The sequence below is a fragment of the Orbicella faveolata genome, unplaced genomic scaffold (genome assembly GCF_042242905.1).
Source record: "Orbicella faveolata isolate gen_17 unplaced genomic scaffold, um_ofav_v1 contig_3, whole genome shotgun sequence".
In the NCBI taxonomy this organism is placed as follows: Eukaryota; Metazoa; Cnidaria; class Anthozoa; order Scleractinia; family Merulinidae; genus Orbicella; species Orbicella faveolata.
Window position 1 is genome coordinate 11,817,347 of NW_028301558.1, and position 23,318 is coordinate 11,840,664.

General features: G+C 40.2%; 4 protein-coding genes across 4 annotated transcripts; 1 reads left to right on the forward strand and 3 right to left on the reverse strand.

Annotated features, from left to right (window-relative positions):
• Positions 1-984: 984 nt before the first annotated feature.
• On the reverse strand, positions 985-17,704 carry LOC110049678 (uncharacterized). Its single transcript, XM_089298004.1, has 5 exons — positions 16,573-17,704; positions 11,222-11,367; positions 10,091-10,181; positions 9,503-9,570; positions 985-2,072 (listed from the first exon to the last, which is right to left on the reverse strand). Exons 1-5 carry the CDS (start codon positions 16,985-16,987, stop codon positions 1,935-1,937), a joined length of 858 nt encoding a protein of 285 aa, XP_089154130.1. The 5' UTR covers positions 16,988-17,704; the 3' UTR covers positions 985-1,934.
• Positions 2,209-5,374, forward strand: LOC149106387 (recQ-like DNA helicase Blm). The gene is made up of 2 exons (XM_089298003.1): positions 2,209-2,904; positions 3,299-5,374. Exons 1-2 carry the CDS (start codon positions 2,279-2,281, stop codon positions 4,428-4,430), a joined length of 1,758 nt encoding a protein of 585 aa, XP_089154129.1. The 5' UTR covers positions 2,209-2,278; the 3' UTR covers positions 4,431-5,374.
• On the reverse strand, positions 4,529-9,374 carry LOC149106388 (uncharacterized). Its single transcript, XM_089298002.1, has 2 exons — positions 8,026-9,374; positions 4,529-7,399 (listed from the first exon to the last, which is right to left on the reverse strand). The coding sequence occupies exons 1-2, from the start codon at positions 9,247-9,249 to the stop codon at positions 5,984-5,986; spliced, it is 2,640 nt and encodes an 879-aa protein (XP_089154128.1). The 5' UTR covers positions 9,250-9,374; the 3' UTR covers positions 4,529-5,983.
• Positions 17,705-19,753: 2,049 nt separating the features above from the next.
• Positions 19,754-21,183, reverse strand: LOC149106389 (interferon regulatory factor 2-like). The gene has a single exon (XM_089298005.1). It carries the CDS (start codon positions 20,848-20,850, stop codon positions 20,425-20,427), a length of 426 nt encoding a protein of 141 aa, XP_089154131.1. The 5' UTR covers positions 20,851-21,183; the 3' UTR covers positions 19,754-20,424.
• Between the last annotated feature and the right edge of the window lie 2,135 nt (positions 21,184-23,318).

Consider the following 23,318-nt stretch of genomic DNA (forward strand, 5'->3'; position numbering starts at 1 on the left):
GGCCGCGCCAAGATGGCCGCCAATTTTGGGCTTAACCAGCCAACTTTGAACGGCCAAAAAAAAACAGTTTTCGCTTACCGTATGCGAAAAAAGAAGTCTTCAGTGTTTCTAAGTAAGGCTGAAACTTTATTACTAAGCAAAAATCTCACATACGAAAATTTCGTTTCGGTAGCACTTTAACTGAACCCTTTGTGGCATACTTAGTACTGAAATATGGAATCCTAACTTAGTACAAGGGTTCCCAAACTGCTGTGATCGAACACAGTGGCTATAGCGGGTGTGGCAGAGTATGCGCGCTTGGGAAAGGAAAATAACAAACTGAAAGTTATAATTATGTTAGCGGTTATGTTGAGCGATTGGCTTCTATAGCGAAGCACCCTAATCAAGGTCACCAGTAAATTAAATTTGATTAGAACTTGAAATTAAAAATACGAATATCGGGTTTATAGGTTAAATAATTATATATATTCCTGGTTAGGTGTAGTAAGTAAGGATAATATAGGGGTAGAGTGTCTTATTGTTCTTGGGGAGGGTACTATTTCTCTTTAAGGGATAGTAAAAAAGGTTCCTTGTAGTTGGGGTTAGTTATACGTACCTACCGTAGGTATGTGAAAGGGTTACCATTTGCCATTTGAAAGGGTTACAATACTGAATATGCCCACTGCGTCCCTTTTCTTTACATTGGATTGAAGAACCCAAATATTTAGTTATAATTAGATGTGTTTGGTCGAGGCATATTCCTAAAAGGCCTTCTAGATACCCCAATGGCAGTTTTCACTACCCTTTCCTATCCGCTGCTGGTTATGAAATCTCTCTTTTGTATACCACAACCCTAAAAAAGGCAGCACTTTCAGGCGGAGTCCGGCAGGACTGACACAGGGCACTCACACTAACACTTTTTTTCAGACTGTGAGGTCAGCCGAACCCCAGGAGCACATGTTCCTGAAAATACTCAATGTTTTTTTTTTTTTTTTTTTTTATCGAAGAACAGAAGGTTAGTTACTGTTGTACAAACATACTTTATTACCTTCAAAACTGAAGAAACCAATAGGAAATATAATTTCAGTCTTGACATTAAATTGTATAACAATAAAGAGGGCTTAAACGTATTTAAGATATTAATTTAAACAGAATAAACATGGCGATTTCATGCAATGGTCACAATGGCTATGCCAGTGGTTTATGTCACATGCATTGTTTTCTTTTTCTAACCTAGTGCACTAACCATTCATGTTAAACAGCCTTTATTAAAGTAATTGGTAAACCCAAGGACAAGAAACTCAAAGGCAAGCATATTCTTCCTTCGCCGTTGTAAATAAACTAGTTTGAAATAAATGCGAATTACAATCGTGATTATAAATCTTTGCAATTTTGTATTCAAAAAGGATTAGTACTGACAGGTACTGAGTGAGGGGACGTAGTATTTCATCAAAACCACGGTTTAACTTTGGTTTAACTAAAAAATAATAATTTTGGGTTTTGTAGAGTTTAACCAGACCTTGTTCACTCCAACTTTTGGCGTTTAGGGAACATTTTCAAGTCTCGTTCATTTCATTTTATTAATTTGGAATCAGAACTTGTGTCGTAACAATATCCATGTTACTACTGAACGCCAGGTAGACTTTTAACTTCTGGTCAAGGGTTTTCAGTGTATATTTAGCTCTTTTTAGAAAAGCAGCTCCAGTTTAAAGTTTCAGGTTTCTGAATTATCCGTTTTACTAGTCTTTTGTTTTAGTTTTTTTCCAAGTTGCTTGCAATTTATTTCAAACTTTTGTTCATCATCTCACCTTCATGTGAGATTTATATTATTTATTTTGTTTTCCCCATAGACAAATGTTCCCACCCTTTGTCAACAAAATACTGTTTGTTATTGTTGTTGTTGTTGTTGTTGTTGTTTTGTGTTTTCTCAGCAATGTAGTTAGGTTCCAGGTCCCTCAGTCGGTGGCTTGGTCCTGGGATAAGGACATGTAATACTGGTTTTGAACACCCTCAGGAAAATACTTGTCCCAGTCATCTGGCATTACCGGTTCCACCAAATCACGCACGTCTACCAGCTGGTGAAATGCAAAGTACTGCGAACACATATGAAAGAAGTCAGTAAGTGTATAATTTCAGGAAAAAACGCAACTGCTCTCTCTTTTTTGGATATTTCAATGAAGCTAGCAACGCGCTAAAAGAGGGATTGTAAGTCCATATGGGACAATAGCAACCTCGTTCCCAGGGTCTTTTCCCTGGCTTGGGGGTGGGGCGGGAAAAGGCCCTGGGATCGGCTGGTCACATGATCTCAGAACACCCAAATATCTTGGGTGTACTAAATTATCATATGTTAAACGGAACTTTCAAGATGGCGGTCTCGTCGAGTGAACCAAAGTTTTTGTCAGTGCCTCGTCGAGTCGGATTTTCCTTAAATAACGGTAATTTTCCACCTTTAAATTTAAAACCTCTTCAAATGAAGTGTTTTGAATATATGCTGAAAGGTCAGGATGTTATTGGAGTCCTACCTACTGGATTTGGCAAGTCAATGCTCTTTCACCTTCTACCTCATCTTATTCCTGTGAAGACCACCAAGAACATAGTTATTGTAGTATGTCCATTAAATTCCATCATTGAAGATCAGCTGAAAGTCTTAAAAGCTCGCAGGATAACCGCTGATGTCTTACAGCTTGCTGTAAACGAGAAGGAACCGGCCGAGAACTTGTTCGGAAATGAACAAGAACCAAGCGAGCACGTGGTCCCGGATTCAACGAAGTTTCCTCGAGATGTTGTTAATGGCAACACTTCAATTGTATTCGCCCATCCAGAGGCTCTATTAAGTAAGGAAGGTCGAGAGCTAATGGGAAGCAAAGTCTTCCAAGAGAATGTTGTTGCCTGCATTGTTGACGAAGCTCACTGTGTTGAATTATGGTAAGTGCGTAAAATGTTCATTCCTTGTCTATTCATGTCATGTTTGTTACAGACTTAGCTTATTTCCGGGAAATCTAAATCACGGTTACGGCACCGACAAGTATTTACATTGCGAATACAATTCGGAAAAAATCTGCTCTGTTCTCTTTCTGTTTACAAACGATGAAAATTTTACTCTATGAACTATATTGATAATTCATCAGTGAATTCTATGATATTTACACTCCTTATTGGAACATCATACATTGTCTCCATGCCATGTTCTTACAGCTGAACCATAATAACAAGATACTACTAAGTAAACATTCTTACTCTTAAACAAAAATTTTGTTAGTATGTCTCATTGCACTTATGTTTGAAGATTTGTAGCTCAGGGTTTCTTTTTCTTTTTCAGGGGTGAAGATTTTAGAAAAGACTTCAAAGACCTGTCAGTGTTGAAGGCATTCTTTCCCAATGTACCCACAATGGCTCTGACAGCAACAGCACCACCTCGTTTATTGAGAGACTTGAAACAAAGTCTGCAATTGAAAAATGACTGTAAAATTGTTGCTCGAAACCCTAACCGAGTGAACATATACCTGGACAAGAAAGTGCATCTGAGTAATCATCATGGGAATGAAGGTTATGACAGAATCCTTAAACCCATAGCCAATGAACTGGCAATTCAAAGAGAAAACTACCCAATGACAATCATTTACCTGAAACTGAAATACTGCGGATATGCTTATGGCTTATTTGAAAGAATATTGAAAGCCAAACAGTGTGTTGGAGAAACATTAGAACCCACTGCAAGACTGTTTGCACAGTTCCATGCCCCCCAAACGAGTTGCATGAAGAAAGACATAATATCAGAAAAAAAGAAAGAACAATCGAGGGTGAGGGTGCTATTTGCAACATCAGCACTTGGCATGGGTGTTGATGCTCCTTACGTGACCAACATCATCCACATAACACCACCAAGTAGCCTAGAAGCTTACATGCAAGAAATTGGTCGTGCCGGCCGTACGGGACTTTCATCATGTGCTACACTTTACTACAATAACTCTGATATTGGAAATAATAAAAAACATGTGGAAGAATCAATGAAGTCATTTTGTAGATCAGAAGACACCTGTCAAAGGAAACTCCTTCTGGATTACTTTGGATTCTCCAGTGTTCAACAAGAGAACTGTTGCTGCATATGCGATGACAAGTTCAAAACAACTGAAGAGGATCTACCCCAAGCTATTAGAAGCAAGGTCAGATTTCTATCTAACGATAACCGCATTATCCTTGAAAGGTTAATAAAGAGTGCAATTTCTGACCACGAGTCCAAAGTGGCATCAGAGTGTTCAACGCTATTTGACATTTCTGTAGATAAGAATCTGGCTGCAAAGGTTGTGGAGGGAGTGGAATTTATTGAGTCAGAAGCAGACTTGTTGAAATCATTTGGCGTATGGGATGAAACCTGTTCTTCTCAGATCTTTTCACTTATATCTGCACACACTGTTATGTGTACAACTGAAATGGACTCCGATGATGATTAGAGCATCAACTTAAAATGTTCTGTTCGCCGATATCTGAGCATACTCCTGTTGACATGTCGAAATAAAATTAACTCCGAAGATTAGAACATCAACATAAATTGTAAATTCTGTCAACTACTATAGATATATCTTGATTTATTCTCTTAAAACACACTATTGATATTTAATTATTTCCATGTTGTTGCCATGACACTGATCAGTTTGTCTACATTTGTTCTTTTTGCTTATATCTGAGCACAATACTATGTGTAGAACTGAAATGGACTCTGATGATGATCAGAACATCATCATAAATTGTAAATACTGTGAACTGCTGTAGATATATCTGGATTTACTGTCTTAAAACACACTATTGATATTTAATTATTTCCATGTTGTTGCCATGACACTGATCAGTTTGTCTACATTTGTTCTTTTCGCTTATATCTGAGCACAGTACTATGTGTAGAACTGAAATGGACTCTGATGATGATCAGAACATCATCATAAATTGTAAATACTGTGAACTGCTATAGATATATCTGGATTTACTGTCTTAAAATACACTATTGACATTTAATTATTTCTGTGTTGTTGCCATGACACTGATCAGTTTGTCTACATTTCACTTATCACACATATCTGAGCACAATACTATGTGTAGAATTGAAACGAACTCTAAAGATGATCAGAACATCATTATAAATTGTAAATGCTGTGAACTGCTGTAGATATTCCTTGATTTACTCTTAAAGTACACTATTGATATTTAATTATTTCTGTTGTTACAATGACACTGATCAGTTTGTCTACATTTGTTCTTATCATGCATATATGATTATCTCAGCACAATACTAGATGTAAAACTGAAATGAACTCTGATGATGATCAGAACATCACCATAAATTGTAAATACTGTGAACTTTGATTTACTCTATTAAAATACACTATTGATATTTAATTAATTATGTTGTTACCGTGACATTGATCTTTTTTTTTTCACATTTTGTTCTTTTCGCTTATATCTGAGCACAATACTATATGTAGAACTGATGATCTCTGATGATGATTACAACATCATCATAAATACTGTGAACATTGATTTACTCTCCTAAAGAACACTATTGATTAACTAGGCCCTCAGTGATCTTCATTTAAGTGTAAGTCTAAGTTGATAACTCTTCCAAGTGTTTGGCTAGCCACTGATGATAGTCCACAATGTTTAAATACCTAAGAGGAGACCTTTTAATGTCAGGGAAGCTGTCATGAAATCTTGCTGGCATATAATTGAAAGGATTCAATCGCAATAGGTCAGACACCATTTCTTTCTCATCTTTAAGTGAGTCACGTGTTGTATGTTGCACAGATGTCTTGTGGATCCCTACAGAACAGTCAAATTCTTCTACAATCTGATGGATGCCAGTGGTTGCTTTGCAGACCTTGCTTATAGAGTTCAGGGTTTTGTTTGGTCCCTGCCTCTGGACAATGCTTTTACTGCAACGGTTAGAAATTTCTTGGGCCAGGTCGTCTTCAATATTCCTTCCAGCACCACCCCTCCAATTGACAAAAAATCCTCATTTGAACTGTTCAGCCAGGCGTGGAGTTAATAGGCACTCAATTTGGGCTATACTCACAAACATTTCAATGGCATATTTGCTGTAAGCCCCCATTGACTTGAAAACTGACAGCAAGAGTTTTTGGTTGATGAGATTTCTGTTGCCATCTCCTTCTGCTGCAGTGTCCTTCATTTGCATGACAAGAATAGCCAAGAAAATAAAACAAAGGGCATAATTCTTGACATAGTCATCATCATTGCAGCAGTCAGTGACATCTACTTTCTGTAAAAGGAACTTGTCAATGAACTTGCCAAAAGCATCATCAAAGTATTTCTTCTTGTTTTCTAAGGTCTCACGCGCAATGTTTTCTGGGAATTTATGTAATGAGGGCCTTTCCTCAAGGTCTGACATCCCAAAAAAGTTCAGGGCAGCAGTTACTATGTAGGCTTTCCCCACACTGAGGAACAACTCTTCGCTTCCTTCATAGGAGTCAAGAACTTTGGAAGGGGTAGCATTCCTCCTATTGTATTTCTCCCTGAAGTACTTTAAGGTGCCAACTTGATTGACAGACTCTGCTTTGTGAAGAAATGAGTATGAATACTGTAAAAGGGATGCTTTGGTATGCCACATCACTGGTTTAAAGGGCGAGCAATGTTCAAAACGATCAGCTGCTGTGTGCGAACCAGATAGCAAATCTTTGGCACCTGCAAATCTCACACGAATTAGCTGATCACCTGCAAATGCAATCTTCATATCTCTCATTGGGTCATCATAGGTGTCTTGTTGGTGTGCATTTGTCTGTCCAGGTGCTGCAGGTCCTTCAGGAATTGGTGGATTATCTGTGTGTGGCATTTCATCTAGCAGCCCTGCTTGAACATAGATTTCAGCAATCCACTTTTCATAGGTTCTTAAAATGTTAACACAATCATCATACTTTGCTTCATTTGCATTGATGATTGGCAGGCTTACTATGATGGACTTCTCTGACATTTGTTGGCTGTACTCATGAGAAATGTGCTCGGGGATAACAGCTTTCAAGAACTTAAATTTGGGAAAGAACTCAAGAACAATTCGCCCAACAATGATTTTGGCATATTCTGCATACCTTTTCCATTCTGGTACATTTAAAGAAAAATTATGTCGAGGGAAATCTCTAATGTTGCCTTTGGGGCTGTCATTGGGCAAGTGATTGAAGTCGATTCTGTTTTCAATCAGGTTACTGGCAAACAAGTGCAGATCATCATTCTGGATTTTCTTTCTCATGTGACCCTTCAAAATTTTCAGGTCCCAGTTGTCACCAGTGCCTCGGAACACACTTCCTTTCTTTACTTGCTGCACCACTATATCCGAAAAGTGACCTCCTAAGAGCTTTAGCAGGGTATCCCTTCTCCCAGTCGACAGGCACACGCCAAGTTTATTCAGTCGTTCTTGAAGCTATTACAAGGGGAGCAGAAATAAAAGTGTCAAATTCAGCATACATGCAATACTGATCTCTTATTTTCAATTCATTGCAAAGATCACTTATTATTATATGGACATGAGTGTTCTACTGGAAATGTAATACACATAAAATCCATACGAAACTAAATCCAGGACCCAAGTGGCATATTGGCCATATCCCCGCTAGTGAGGATATTTATGACTTTCATGGTTGTGCTTACAAACAGTTAGTTGTCTATACATGAAAAGACAACTGATTACATGGTGTGTCAAAACAATATTTTTCTCACTCGCTGCACTCGTTTGTAGAATCTTGCTTTACCACCCAAAAATAAAATTCATATCTTCACGCCGCTGTGTAAATATCCTATACATTACATGCTTTTTAATTAATTCTTCAAATACAATCTCAATCACAGCCTAACTAATGACTCACTGTTGACACCAAACTACCAAACAATAACAAACGTTCTGTCAAGCTTTGTATAAGAAAAGAGGATCAACCATAGATTGTATTCAATGTATGAATTGATACCACTCACGCAGTGGGAGTAAGGGACATAATAAAGGAAAGCAATGAATTTTTTATACATCATCAACTTATAAATTATATTACTGACCTTTTTGGTACATCCACCTTCAATGATGAGAACTGTATTCACACGTTTCACCAGGTTGAGTTCATGCCACCTCTCGTTCATAAGGATCGAGTACAAAAAACTGTACTTTACTTGAAGCTCAAGCTTTGTTTCTGCGACGGAGTTCTCCTTGCCAGACACTGCGTTCATGAGCTCAACAAAGAAAGGGAGGTTCGTCTTCAATTCAAGCCAAACTTTGCTGAAATCAAAGTCTTTCATGCTGTCATAATCATTTCCATATAAAATGGAACCTTGAGAACGCTTGCACAGCTCTGCACACGATGTTTTCAACTCGTCACTAACGATTTTCTTCAACTCTTTCACAACACTTGGACAGTGATCTTTCGAGATAGCCGCCAGTACAATTGCATCCTTGTGGCTGACAGCTTGTACAATCATTTTCTGCTGTCTTTCAGTCAATAACGACTGCCCTTCAAATAATGATGTACAGTCATTGTCTCCTGTTGATTTAGGCCTTAGAACAGTTGCAGCTTGCTGAGTTGGAAATGAAGGCTGCTCTACCGAACTTAATGTCGTTCGCCTCGACAGCTGATCCAAGGAAGTGATTGTGCAATCATGTCCTTTTGATTTAGACATTGGCACCGCGGTCACGCCGGTAGCATCTTGCGGTGTTGAGAAAGACGACTGTTCTGCAGACGTCGAAGTATTTCTTCTCGGCTGATCCGTAGAAGAGGCTGAGCAGTTATCTCCGGTTGATTTAGGCATTAAAATTGTCGCAGCTTGTGGAGTTGAGAAGGAGAGCTGCTTTCCTGTTGGTGTGATTGGCTTCGACGGCTCATCCACGTGCACAGAGCTTTCGGATGGCATATTCGATGATAAACGCTTCGACGGCTGAAGCGAAGAAGGTGACAGCTGAACGCATCGCTTTACAGCATATTCTGAGATTTGATCCAATGGTGTATTCTCTATGGATTGGGCTCTCTGAATAAACTGTTCCATCTTGTTCACGAACGAAACAAAACCCCTACATAAAACCTTTGACCTCATATCGTCTTCCGAAATTTTTATGCCACACGTTTTATGGACTTTGGCGCACAGATCTTTTGATGAACCAGCTTTGCTGAATATTCGAAGCATATAGCGACTCTCACGAGAATCACCACAGAGTCTGCAAACTGGATTGCGAGGAGAAATCTTCGTCGGAGTGGACATACTTTCCGCCATTTTTATTTCGGCATAATGCATAAATTATCTTTATTTGGCCAAATTTTGCATTAATTATTTAAAACAATCAACCAATCAATATGAAGGATTCACCGGCCGATCCCAGGGCCTTTTCCCGCCCCACCCCCAAGCCAGGGAAAAGACCCTGGGAACGAGGTTGGGACAATAGCAATATTTTTCTCATTGTAGGGCCGGGTGTGAGAAGAATTGATTCCAGACGTAATGATGATGATGCTGTATGCCATGAAATAAATATACGTATCCTTGGTTTTACCTCATTGAACATGACCCCATTGAATCCTCCTTGCAGGAGACACCTGGGCCGCACGTCCCATGGTAAATCTATGCCAGAATAACTCATAATCAGTTTTTTTTTTTTCTACAGATAGACTTATCAACGTATTTAAGACCGCAAATCGAAAACAATTGAGATTTTGGGAAAAATAATATTTGTAAGTTTAATGGTGTTATTTAGCAAGTAAATTTAACCCATGAACGAGAATGCAATTATAGGTATCTCGAGTTCCGGAATCTTACCAATCTTTACCGGCCAAATAGATTGGTAAGTAGTTTGTGGTCTGCTTTTCCTACAAATATACCTTTGATAAACATAAAATGTTGATTTGTAACGAGCGTAAGAGAAAGAGAAAATCTGAGTCTATAACAGAATATCAAACCCATGACCTCCCAGACACCGGTTGGGCGATCGAACTACTGAACTAGCAAGAGACACTAGGTGACCTTGGCCATTTTACCAAGTTCACATGTGACACGCGTCCTGCACACTGCTAGGATCAGCAATATTGAAAGCGTCATGTGATGTCCCCATTCTTATCATGCGACAACCCCTTCTCTTCCCTACCAAAATAGTTTGCTTCCTGATCGCTCTGTCCATATCCATGCTGGCCTTGAATCCCATCGGGAGAATAGCTGTCCCAGCCATGATCACAATACTACAAGCACACAAAATGCCAAAATAAAAAAGTAAAATTAGGTAATATTCCTACTTGACATGAGACAATGATTGGGATCCCGGGATAACTCCCACTATATAAAAATGGCTCTGATCAGTTACAAATCGTCATTTCTTGGAGCGTTATTTCAGGAACGAATGCAAACCGTCTTTACACGACGCGCGATATATACAACGAGGGGGTAGGTAGGTAAAGTCTTCATACGAGCCACGTGTCTCCAGTGAGACCGGAGCTTATCCCGGTTTCTGTAGCATGAAGCGACTAGGAGTATTTCTACTCCCCCTGGATGGGACGCTAGTCCATCGCAAGGTTACCCCCCAGCATTAAATTCGCCGGTGCCCATTTACACACCTGGGTGATGAAAGGCACTATGGGAGTAAAGTGTCTTGCCCAAGAACACAACACGATGTCTCCGGTCAGGGCTCGAAGCCCGACCGCTGGCTCCGGAGTCGAGCGCATTAACCATGAGGCCACCGCGCCTCCCAAGTACACCGAGGAAAGGGGAAAAAAAGCCATAAATGTAACAACTACATGAGCAACTTCCGAACTGTGATTGTGGACAAAGGCCACCGAAAATCTAGCCATGGTTCGTATTAATCAATCACTCAAGCCAAGCGAGTATAAAGAATAAGAGAGTTGATCTCGCACACAGGCCTTTTTCTCAAGACAATCTCTCTCAAGTTATTTTTAGATATGGTATCCAGTTTCCTCGAGGATAATGTTACCACGCGCGTTACGTGGATGTTTTCGTCGAGGATGAGAATGCGTGCAGCGCTCCTTGGGCTGTCCACGTGAGTGAAATCCGCGTGACAGGTTTGGTTATTTTCAAGAAAGGAGGAAGGGTTAGAAATCCATGATATTGAGCTAAATGGTCTAAGACAATCTCTCTCAAGTTATTTTTAGGAATGACACCCAGTTCTCCCGCGGGTGATATTACCGCGCGCGTTGCGTGGATGTTGTCGTGGAGGATAAACGTGCGTGTAAAGCCGCTTGGGCTGTGAAACAAGCCTGCCACTCACCATTTCACATTGTTCTATTGAGCCACTGATCATGCTCATTGCAGCGGCTTCGGTGCCAGTGGAGTTCTTTGACTCTAGTGACTCCATTGGTGACTGTCTTCTCGTGTCTACTTTGTCAGGAGGGCGCTTAAAGGAAGGACTGCGTTCTAGAATACAAGAAAAAAAACAGCAACAATAAACAAGTTTAGTACATTCGCGCGACCGTTCGGAAGACCATTCACGCTATAAATTGTTTGTGTGCATTGCTACTTGCAGTTGCAACATTTAGAATCATTAGAGACACTTAGCACCAAGGTTTCCATGTTAACGGCAAACCGTAAACAGCAGTTTCAGGTTAGGCGTTTGGCGTTAGACGTTTGTAACCTCTGTTGGTCTAGTTACGAGAACATGAAAGATTAATTCACCTGAAGAGGCCGCCATATTGAATTTCCAGACAACAGCAGTGTTTGATTTTCAATTGGCAACAAAAGGTCCTATTTTCACTCATTGGCTAAAACATTATATCTAAGCATGCACTAAAAAGACAGGTTTACTAATTTCCTTACTGCGCACGTGGTATAAACAGAAATTCAGGATAAAAAACGTTCAGGTAAATCACTTACGTGAAAACCTACTTCTCGGGATTGAAAAACCGCCTTGAGATCTCCAAACGTGACCCGGCGCTTAGTCACGTGACTTCTAGCGGTTTGCCGATTGAGGTTTCCGCTGAAAACCTTGGTGCTAAAAGGGGAGGCAGTGTGGCGGGTTCAAGTCCCGCTCTGACCACTTAACTGGAGTTGTTTTTCGGTAGACCCTAATTCAACTCCTCGGTCATGCTTGTAGATAGCCTACTTGTCTGCCTCCTGTCAGTTGGGATGTGTAAGCCTATTATGTTTATTTGAAATGTTTCTTTCTTTCAGTTTAAGTGGCATGCCTGTGAACTAGCTGGTTATATCGACCATTATACACATTGAACATTGAACAATTTCTTCTTTGAACATTTAGACACAATTATACAGAATATGACTAACATTTTCTTCCTCCTTTGAGGTACCTTCACTGTTTTTAACTAAAAGCTTGAAGGTTCCAACTTGCCTTATCTCTGATTTCTTATTTTTTTTTTTTTTTGGAAGGGGGGAAGGGGACGGTTATTTCTGACACAAATAACTCATTATCTGAACACAGAGAAATTTGACAAAATCTTTTTCGCGCTTAGGTATCTACTTTTGTGTAACTATGTATCGTGTTGAGGTAGTGATGCCGGCACATGATGGAAAACAGCGAACAGCTGCAGTTTACTTATCGATTCCTCCTTTCACGAAACCAGGAGAACTGAACGAAATCTGGTTCCGCTCTTTCCATTTTTGGAAAACCAAATAAAAATTGTGCGCGAAATGTTTGCTTAAATGATCGATCTACACGCTAGCCGGGCAATCCGACTGATATTTCCGTTGTGTGACTGAAGATGAACTTGAAAAAAATATAATTTCTCAGTGCATTCAAAGAATAAATTGCCAAGACGGAAATAAAGAGACAACACGCAGTACATTGTATAACATAACTATTCAAGGTTTATTTTAGTCAAATCTGACGGTACCATAGCATTGTCCATAATGGGTTCGAAAGTTACTGGGGAAAAGATACGGAAGTCATAAGTTTTTTTTGGTTATCAGATGTGATCCGAGACCTGAAAAACATTGAGCCTAGTTGGAAAAAAGGTACAGCTTTAACGTAATCTTGAGAAAACAAAGCATTCTATTGAGCTCTTATATATTGAAAACCTTTTCGGGAAGCTGCCACGAACAAAATGCAAATCACGTTTGTCAGTGATTGACAATGAATAAAAGAATGAAACACGAAAGCGAAAATTTCAATTTCGACAGGCATTCATGCGTGTGACAAACGCTTTAAAGGGTGTTTTTGATATGGCTTCATTTTGACACCATATTTTTTTTCAAAAATCAGATGAACTTGCAGTTGCTTACTGTGATTTTCAGTCCGATGGACTCTGAGATGCAGAAGTCAAACTATTTCCTGGAGCTCACACTGCGCACTTTCCATGGTAGCTTGCTCTTCAGGCGGAAACAGTACATCCTCTGCTTTCGATTTTCCTTTCGCCGAAGCATCCAAGAGTAACTGGACAGCGGCGAAAGATTTCTATCCTAATTTCCGGCTACACCCAAAACTTCCCGGTTTCCCCCGAATTGGCAGAGGTTTATTTATGCACTATTTTACTACTGTAAATTAATAGAAGCCATTCTTCATCTATTCCTCATAAAATTGGTCATAAAATTGGGCTAACTTTACAACGCACGCGCTCTGAAGGCTATCATAACAACGTTTTTACTTTAGTATTGAACCCATACTATTAATCGCCATCTCTGTTTATTGCCTACGGGCAAGTGAATCAAAAGCGTGGGCACATTCCTCAATGCACTCAACTGCACTAAAAAATCATAGAACTCAAAAGTGCTCATTTTATTTCCAAATCGGCAGTACGTTATATTTGAACAAAGTACAACGCGCGAGAAAAATCGCTCTGAAGAAGCGGCGTCGATTTTATCAGTCTACTTCGAGACGTTGATTACAGCTAAATCAAGAATTCATTCGACACTGAGCAGACTAAAACCTGCCAAGACTCCTCTGGACTTCTGTACCGTGAGAACAGGCTGAAGACCCAACATCAGACAAAATAAAGTAAGGCTGTCCAGTTTCTGTTTAGTACAGGACTCTCTATAGTCTTTTTTGTTTGCTATTCAATTTTTTTATTATTTCCTTGTTTCGGAGAGGCCGTGAACGAAACAAAGCATCACCACCCATTGCGATTCAAATGCTATTGAGACGCTTTCAACGAGCTACATAAACTTCCTTTTTCCAGAATGTCCTGCAAGATGTAAATCAAACTTGGCGCAGTGTCAAATGCTCAACTAAGGAAGATGCAACGAACTGGTAAAAGATTAGGTGATCTGTGTTTCTGTTGACACTGGCCCATAGCCAATTACCAGAAAATCACTGACAACTGCAATCAAAACATAAACGACACAAGAGAATTATTTGCTACCCTGCTTTCTGTGGGATACCTGTACGGCTTTGTCGTTAGGTCTTTCAAAGATTATAATAAGTGTTCAACGTACGAGTAAGTATCCAGTGGGTGTTGTTTTGAAAACATGTCCGCGTTGCCTAAACGCTTAAGGCCTGTCATCGTTCAAAAAAACAAAAACAACAGTCTGCATGCAAGTCAGGTGGCCCATCAGGCCGGAGCCTATCCCGCTTTCTGTAGCATAAAGCGACTGCGGAGTATTTCTACTCCCCCATGAACAGGATGCTAGTCCATCGCAGGGTTACCCACAGCATTAAGCTCGCCGTTACCCATTTATACACCTGGGTTGAAAGAGGCACTGTGAGGGGAGTGTCTTTCCCAAGAACACAACCCAATGTCCCCGGCCAGGGCTCGAACCCAGACCGCCCGATTCGGGGACAAGCGTACTAACCATGAGGCCACCTCGCCTGCCACGCCGTCGTCGAAGGACACACCAAAAGATTGTGTTATTTTTCTTTTAACTTTCAGTTTAAGTGGACTTTCCACTTGTAGTCTGTTACCGAAAAAAGAATTCCCCCAGCTTTTCTGCCATAAGTTTTCACAATGCCAGTACAATATTAAAGAGCCCGCCGGCGATAAAAAAAAAAAAGAGCACCATTAACCAAAACAAAAGCGGACATAAAAGCCAGTGTTGCAATATAGATAAGACAAAGGTGTCTGAAGTGAACAGAACACCTGCTAGCTGGTTGCCGAGTAAGATAAAAGAATGAAGAAACAATTATGTCATAGTGTCTATTGAAATAGTTTAAATCCAAGAATTCTTTCAGTACTACTTCCTGTAAACATTCCGGAATAGTTCAGTGAGATGAGATTCATGAAGGATTCTTTATGAAACGAAGCATTATCCAAAGCTAACGGAGAAAGACTTGTCACATCCTTAAACATTAGAAACACAGAGAGTAAAACAATTGTTGGGTGGCTGTGCGATAAGCGGTATCAAAGCACATTAGTGCCAATTATCTATAAATGGCTAAAAGCGTTGAAATATTGATTTGCGCAGCGAAAAAGGTGGAAATGGGATTAGCAGGTCAGGGAATAACCCTTAAAATTCTAACGTGACTTATTACCATGTTTTAGTCATCAAACGGCGCGTGCTTTGCGAAACAATTTCAAGACCTGGAGATGCCATGCTTGAAATAACACCCTTAAAGCCTGGCAGAGACTCGATATCGATGAGTCTTTTAGAACCCTGCTTGTTTTCAGAGTAGTTAAGCGACTACATTGCTGGATTCCGTAAGCAGATGAAAATCAAATTCCCCTGGCATAAATTTATCACTTCCGGACTATGGTCCAGCACTCGTGCCTAAGCGGTTCTTTTCTCGTCTAACTTGCATCAAGATTATTACAGTTTCCAATTTAAAATTTCGGCCTCTTTTGCCACTCATGAAGTTCTGTTAGGAAACACTTTTAAAAATTAGATATGTCAAGAGCGTTATTCAATTCATTGATTTGAAGACTCACAGGCCATCAAGAGGGAAAAAGCGGAAATTTTGCTGAGCTAAAGTTATGTGCCGTGTTATGGCAACCGACCCTAAAATTCGCAAGTTGCAAAGGAATCAGGGGAAAATAACGGTGAAAAGAAAGGGTAAATTGCGTTTATTTCTCTTTGATCAAAAAGTTCCAATATTCTTATTCTTCGACGTGAACCAGTCCTAGAAATTCTACCATTCAAATTTGTCGGACAACTTTTAGCCCGGAAGATTTGCGACTGAATCAAAGAAAACAACTGAAAAAACATTCTTGCTTCAAGATAATACAAAATGTCTCGAAGGTATGTTATTCGCTCCGCTATTTAACTTTATCCTTCTCTTATTTCTTTATTGCTTTGTTGTTTCTTCTTCAAACTTCTTGTCCTTGTGATATTTAACACGACGGAGCGAAATCTGTTTGTTTAGAAAAGGCCTCACTCATTTCTGAAATTACAGGCTTCAAATATAATTCTGCCCTTGATAAAGAAGCCTTTTACCGGAATACAATCTCCTAGCACATTGTGAAAAGCTAAATCTTTGCTGGATTAAATTTTTTTTTCCTCTAATCGAGGCAAAATTCATTTCTTACCGAAGTATTTTTCGTTCGGAAAGAATTTAATCAAATATTTTAATCGATTAATCGATTCAACAGAGAATCATGCCTATAGCGTTAAAGGCCGCATTTCACGAGCACATGATCATTTAAAGGACTGCAGGTACCCTTCGAATGTAAAATTGACAAGTATCGTCAACTATTGCCTTTGAACAGAGCAAATTGCAGAGACATGACACTCGCACTATACCTTTCAGTTTCGGCTTAAACCTGAATGCTCTGTACGGCTTGCTTCCTTCTAAGCTTCCCAGCTCCTTTACTTCGACGATATCTGGCATCTTATGAAGAGCACAGCGAAACCTGGTCTTCCATGTGGAGGGATCGGGTTGGTCGCCTTGCCGGTATTTTCCGGTGTGTTGTGCCCAGCGTTTAAAGAGCTCCGCATGAGTTTCAAGGACGAACTCGGGTTTATCCACCCGCACCCAGGGAACTTTGAACAGCCCTTTCTCTCTGTCGATCCACTCCAAGCCATCAATATCTCCTCGGTTAATCTGCTCCTCTAACCACGGTGTAAAACGCTGTCGTTCCTTCGTCAGCCTCGAAATTCTTTTGCCGCGTTGGAAGGATCGATCTTCTGACGAAACTCGCTTATTCTTAGATAGCATTTTTGGATTCTTGCAGTTTCGTGCGACGAGTTATTTCCGAATAACAACTCAGTTCGAACTTTTCTGGACAGCTTTCGCTTTCCTGCTTCGAACTTTCACTGCATGCGGATGGGCTGATTGATCACGCTAGATTTCTTTGCGCCGAGCTGTGAACTGCAAGAATTGGAAGCTTAAACGGACGAGGGTTTTTTGCTGAGCTAGTTGCCTCTTTAAGTTAACGCCCATATCCTGAGTGGAGCACCTTACTGATGCCTTCGCTGTGATTGGACCGGGATGGGATCGAGGTAGTTGTTTTAAAAATACTCTGCTTAATTAATTGACTTCAGAATAACATCATCGACTTCCGCACTATAGATAAATCTATGGATAAATCTATACTTTCGACTAATATTCTTTAATAGACTAGTAGTCTTTTGCAAGACTCGGCATCATTCACTCAAAAATCACACGTAGTAAAGCGCTAATATCCGGTTTTTGTCATAACAACCGTGAAAATATTGCGCGGTTTTGTCACTTTTTCAAGCTCTTAAATCCAGCAGGCGACTTCACGATACTGTTGCGGGTCAGTTCGTGATAACTGTTCTCCATCTCCTTTTGTTTACCGTCGAAACCTAATTATGTTTCCCTTATATTATTATAGAGAATCCGTCGCACGCGCCTTTGTTGTGTTTTTATAAATAGATTTGCAGTTTTCAACATCATTAACCAACCGAGACCGTCCACGCGTGACATCAGGGTGAACTCAATAACAAAAATAGCATCCATGCGTGTCTGATATGTCGAGTAATAAGCCCAGGTACAAACTTCAGCACCTATATTTGACAGAGTCGTAGAAATCCGGAGAAGTATCATCTAGGAATTCTTTATGGTAGTGTACTGCAGGCAGGAATTTTTTAACTCCATCTTTCTTCAGTTCAAATGTGTGTGAGTTTGCATATCGCTTTTAAGACCTCTAAAATCTATACCGTATATCACATTTACAACGAAGAAGTATTTGCATAAACAACTTTCGTCTTGAAGATCCCTTTGAAAATTATACCGACTCTAGATGCTCCCACACTTCCCCTCCCATACAACTTCCCTTCTCAACCCCCTTCAACCCCTCTTCCCCCCTCTCTTCCTGCCCTCGTCCTTACCCTCTCCACCTCCTCCTTCCTCTCTGTAGGGGGTATCAATCACAATCGACCCCACCACCCCTCCCCTACTAAACCCAGGATCTGGTTTCATTCTACTTCCTTAATTTAGAAAGCTATGTACAACAGAGTTCAACAGATCTTGTCTAAGCCTGATACAACACGACAATCACCCTGTATTTACATTTCGCTGTAAGAAAATTTCATGAGAGACCGATGGCGACGTGGCAAAGTAAATGTCGCGGCACATTTCAGTTTACTATCTCTAGTTTTTCGCTTTCAATTGCGCTTTCCAACCAAATTTGTCATATTTATCAAAACCTTTGACAGTCTTCCGTCCGGTGTTATCGAAAGCGGATTATTGATGCGCTAATCAAGGAAGACAAATCTGAACTTCAGAAGGTCTCGTCCACACTACGCCGCCGGGAGGAATTTGAAACGGTGGTTTCACTCTGAAAACGCATCAAATGTTTTTCGTCCATACTGCGCCAGAAGAATTTGAAAACGCAACAATCAGCGGCCATTTTGGATTTTTGTTTGAGGAGAACTCGGGCAGGGAAAGCACATGATTATCGTGACGTCATCATTTTCGAAAAATTGCTTTTTTAAAATATTCATTGCCACACGAAAATTAACGAAAAGCCGTTGTTATCATATTCATCCGGTTTGAAGAGCGTTTTCGAAAAGCTCCGTTTTCGTGACGGATTACTGAGTGTGGACGGAAGGCCTAACCGTAGAAATAAAGTTGCGTTTTCAAATTCCTCGGGGGTAGTGTACGTGGGGTCTAAGAAGGCAACACGAAAGCCTTTTGTTTCCAATTATTGAAAACAAGTATCTTGCGAACGTTCCCATCATGGACAAAATGCATGCACTGATGTTGCATGCAAATTATAGTTAACAATTAGATTATTCGCCCTCGATGTTTATTGTGTGATTGTGTGACAGTTGACGAGGGCTTTCCTCTTCAACTATCACGCGATAGAAATCGAGAAAGGATGATCTAACTGTTTTAGTGTCAATCGACTAATCGTTGAAAACTTTAGCTAAATCCTCTTCACAGACACCTCCAAAATGCAAACAAGCGGCCGTCATTTTGTTAAAAACCGCACACTGCTAGGCTGCTCACTATCTACAACAGAATGGATAGTGGGTAGTAGCCAGTCAGAGAGCGGCATTCGTGGTAGAACGTTAGTAGATTTATACTAATAAAACATAGATTTTTTTACGCCATCCCAATTTTCATTTATCCGCAGTTACAATAGCATAAATCTGAATCAAGGCAAGGCTCGCCTTCAGGCCAAGACCCGCGCAAATAGACCTTTTTAGCTTGGGCGGTTTATTTTCCCTTTGTAGACCACGTGACATTCTTTAGAGAGTTGTTCTTTTATCCATATAAAAATTCTTCTTTCATATACCTCCGACTATTCGCAAATTTGAAAGGCAGGAATTCTCAAGAGTATCATCACATGGTTTGAAATGGGGCAACAAACCGCCCAAACTAAAAACGTCTAGTTTTTGCCCTTACAAGATCAACAGAAATTAATTAGTGACGTTTCTGATGACGTCATACTTTTGGCAGTGAGAAAACCTCAAGTGGGGTAAGGTTTAACATAAGCCAAATGGAAAATGTTAGTTCTATTATTTGCCTTTATCCAAAATACTATCTGTTAAGTTTCCGAATGGACAATTTTTTTAAAAATCAGTCTTTTATGTTAGGCTACCTGTTTTTCTAATTTTCTACAAGAAAAATACAACAAAGTTACGAGTTACAATCATAATATGGCATCTCGGCGCCCCATTTCCAATTTGCTTTCATTCCAATCAAACAACCGATCTAAATAATCAGCTTTTAAAACGAAAAATGACTTAAGGTCATTATATTTCCAGCGCCTAATCGTACCTTTATGGTTCGCTTCGGCGGTGTATCGGGTGAGCTTGGTCGAGCCATGGTTCATATTTTGGCGAGACGTAGTCGAGCCAAAATACCCATGGCGAGACCAAACCAGCCTGATATGCCACCGAAGCGCATCCAAAAGGTCTGATGAGGTATTTATCGTATCCAACTTCGGCCAAGTGACCTTGTTATGGTAGCCATGACGGATTAGTGATCAGATATCGAAGAATATCAGGACTGTAGACATGCCTTCTGATTGGCTTATTGCGAATTTGGGTGCGGTAATGATAAATAGCTGCAATATGATTGTTCTCGGATTTTATGCAAATTAGCTTTGAGTCATGCTTTATCTTCTTGTTCAAACTTATAATTAATTCAACATGACAGAGCGAAATCTGTTCGTTTAGAAATTATGGCCTCACTCGTTGCTTCGCAGTTCCTTTCGACGTAAACCTGAACACTCTGTGCGGCCCATCTAAGCTTCCCAGCTCCTTTACTTCGACGATATCTGGCATCTTCCGAAGAGCACAGCGAAACCTGGTCTTCCATGTGGAGGGATCGGGTTGGTCGCCTTGCCGGTATTTTCCGGTGTGTTGTGCCCAGCGTTTAAAGAGCTCCGCATGAGTTTCAAGAACGAACTCGGGTTTATCCACCCGCACCCAAGGAACTTTGAACAGCCCTTTCTCTCTGTCGATCCACACCAAGCCATCAATACCTCCTCGGTTGATCTGCTCCTCTAACCACGGTGTAAAACGCTGTCGTTCCTTCGGCTCCCCTAACGTTGCTTCGCGTTTGACGGATCGATCTTCTGACGAAACTTGCATCTTGGATAACATTTTGGGATTCTTGCAGTTTCGTGCGATGAGTTATTTCCGAATAACAACCCAGTTCAAACGTTTCTAAACAGCTTCCGCTTTCCTGCTTTGAACTTTCGGGCCGGAATACTAAAAGGACAATAAGATAATAACCATAACGACTTCATTTATATTCCATATGTGACATCTCGTCGCCTCGTTTTAAATTTCCTCTTAATTCAATCTTGAAAACAATCATAAACAGGTCAGCGACCTAAGAGTAATCAACCTTCAAAGCCAAAACTCATTAGTACGCTGGACAAAACTGTTCTGGATCGACGTTTTACCACAGAAAATTAAAACAAACAAAGTGGCACGACTAATTTTGTGATTGTCTTACACTCTACTAAATTCCACACACGGAAACTTATTTTTATATGGATCACGCAAGAAAGGCTTTCGTCACACCTTGTCCAAATTTGGTAATAGAGTTACAGAAATATGTAAAATAACGTGATTTCTGAGAAATAAGAATCACATTTAGAGTGTCGTTTTGCGAAGAAACTCTTTGCATGCTGGTGGATTTTTTGGCAAGATTTTGACAAGAAAGCATAAGAAAGACTTATAACTTTATTTGGCTACTAAAATACGACATTGTCTTCAGAGACTTCTCTTCTTTGAAGTCTTTAAACTGATCTTACCACTAGACCGGTCTTCCGCCTGTTTTGAATATGGATGCCTTTAGCTCACGCTTCGTACAAGCCACAATTGCACAAGATACTACTGTGTTAAAGCGTGATCAGCCGAGAACCTCAAACAGTGCTACTTTTGCTTTTAGGAAAGTTTCCGGACCTTTTTCGGAGCTCACCTACCAGGAGCTTGCCATTCTCACAATTTCTTGCTTAACCGCTTGAAATAACTTTCTTTGGTTTGCCTTGTGGCCTTCAGTGGTAGTAGCATCACAACTTGAATCTTTGCTTCTCTAAAGCGCTGATGTATTACAGGATTATAGTGCTGTTTAGATGGATATCGCTCCTTCTTCATAACATCTCGTCTAATTCATGAAAGAATTCCACGAACACGCAGTGATGTTCTTCGTACAACAACACTGATCTAACACTACCATGTCAATGCAAACTCTGACTATTTTTTTCTCAGAAATCGCGCAATTTTCCGCACTTTTGTTATTCATTCCGCAAATTTAGATTCTCTGTAACTCAAGTCTTCCTTGCGTGATCGATATGAAAATAAATTTCCATGTGTGAAATTTAATAAAGTTTAAGACACTCACAAAATTATTTGCATCACTTTGCTTGTTTTAATTTTTTGTCGTAAAACGTTGATCCAGAACAGTTTTGTCCAGCGTACTATGGACTGCTAATAAGGTACGCTCGGTTGATTTATTTATATTTGGGCAAGCATGAATTTTTTTCGGCATTTCACTGTTCAAAAAAAAAGGCGCCTCCTGCCTGCTGAGAGGCTTTCTTGCTTATATATTCAGTGGTGTGCTTATATGGATGTAATATGTAAAGAGTGTTTGTGGAAAAAATGTGTCTTCGCGCCGAAATGTATTGCATACCGCGGGGAAATAAAAGGCTCGGAAACTTTTAGGTTAATTTTGTCCGAAAAAATTGATCCCCCACGAAAACAATACACCAGCTTTCCATTAGTGGCGTTAAAATGTTGCTGCTTACAGGAAAAATTGGAAAAGCATATAAAGTTCGTAACTTTTATTTATTTACACGATCGACCAAATTCCCGCCATTTCTTTTAAACTTGGAGCTTGGCGCGCGGCCAAAACTCGCGCATGCTTATTACATTTTGCCGCTCTGAATATGCGGTTCTTGGATAAGACACCTGACTCTCCCAGTCTCCCTCCACCAAGGGGTATAAATTACTAGGTACTAGCGTTAGTTCAGCATCCCATCCAGGGAGAGTAGTATCAGGGAAACCAGCATAAAGCGCAAAAAGAGTGCACCATTAGACTACGAATAGTCGCGCGAAAACCTGGGGGCGAGGAGTGCGTTCCTTGCCCCCAAGATTTGGCGGGGCCATTTTTTTCTCCCGGTTTTCTCTCGCGGCACGCACGACAAACTAAGCGAAAGAGGGACTACTCGTAGTCTAGTGCACCATAGAGTGCACAATCTTCTAGAGAGATTGGGCTCTACTTAAAATCGGTTGATAAACAAACGGCTAATAAAAAGTACTGCGGAAAACACGAGTGAAATAGAAATTCAGTAACAAAGCTAAAGTAGTCAAGAGCCAGTCGTGAAAGAACACATATAAGACACCTGATTATCTATCTATCCATCTATCTATCTAATATAACGGTTTAAGGTTTGAACAAACTAATCGTTGGATTTGGCTTTCGCATGATACAATTGATTTTCTTTTTCGGCAAGTATATTCTTATTATTCTGCCGACTTTAGGCTGAAAATAGTCTTGTCTACATTCTTAGATTACAGAGTATATTGCAAGTATCTCAGTTAGATAAAACGGGTGCGACCAG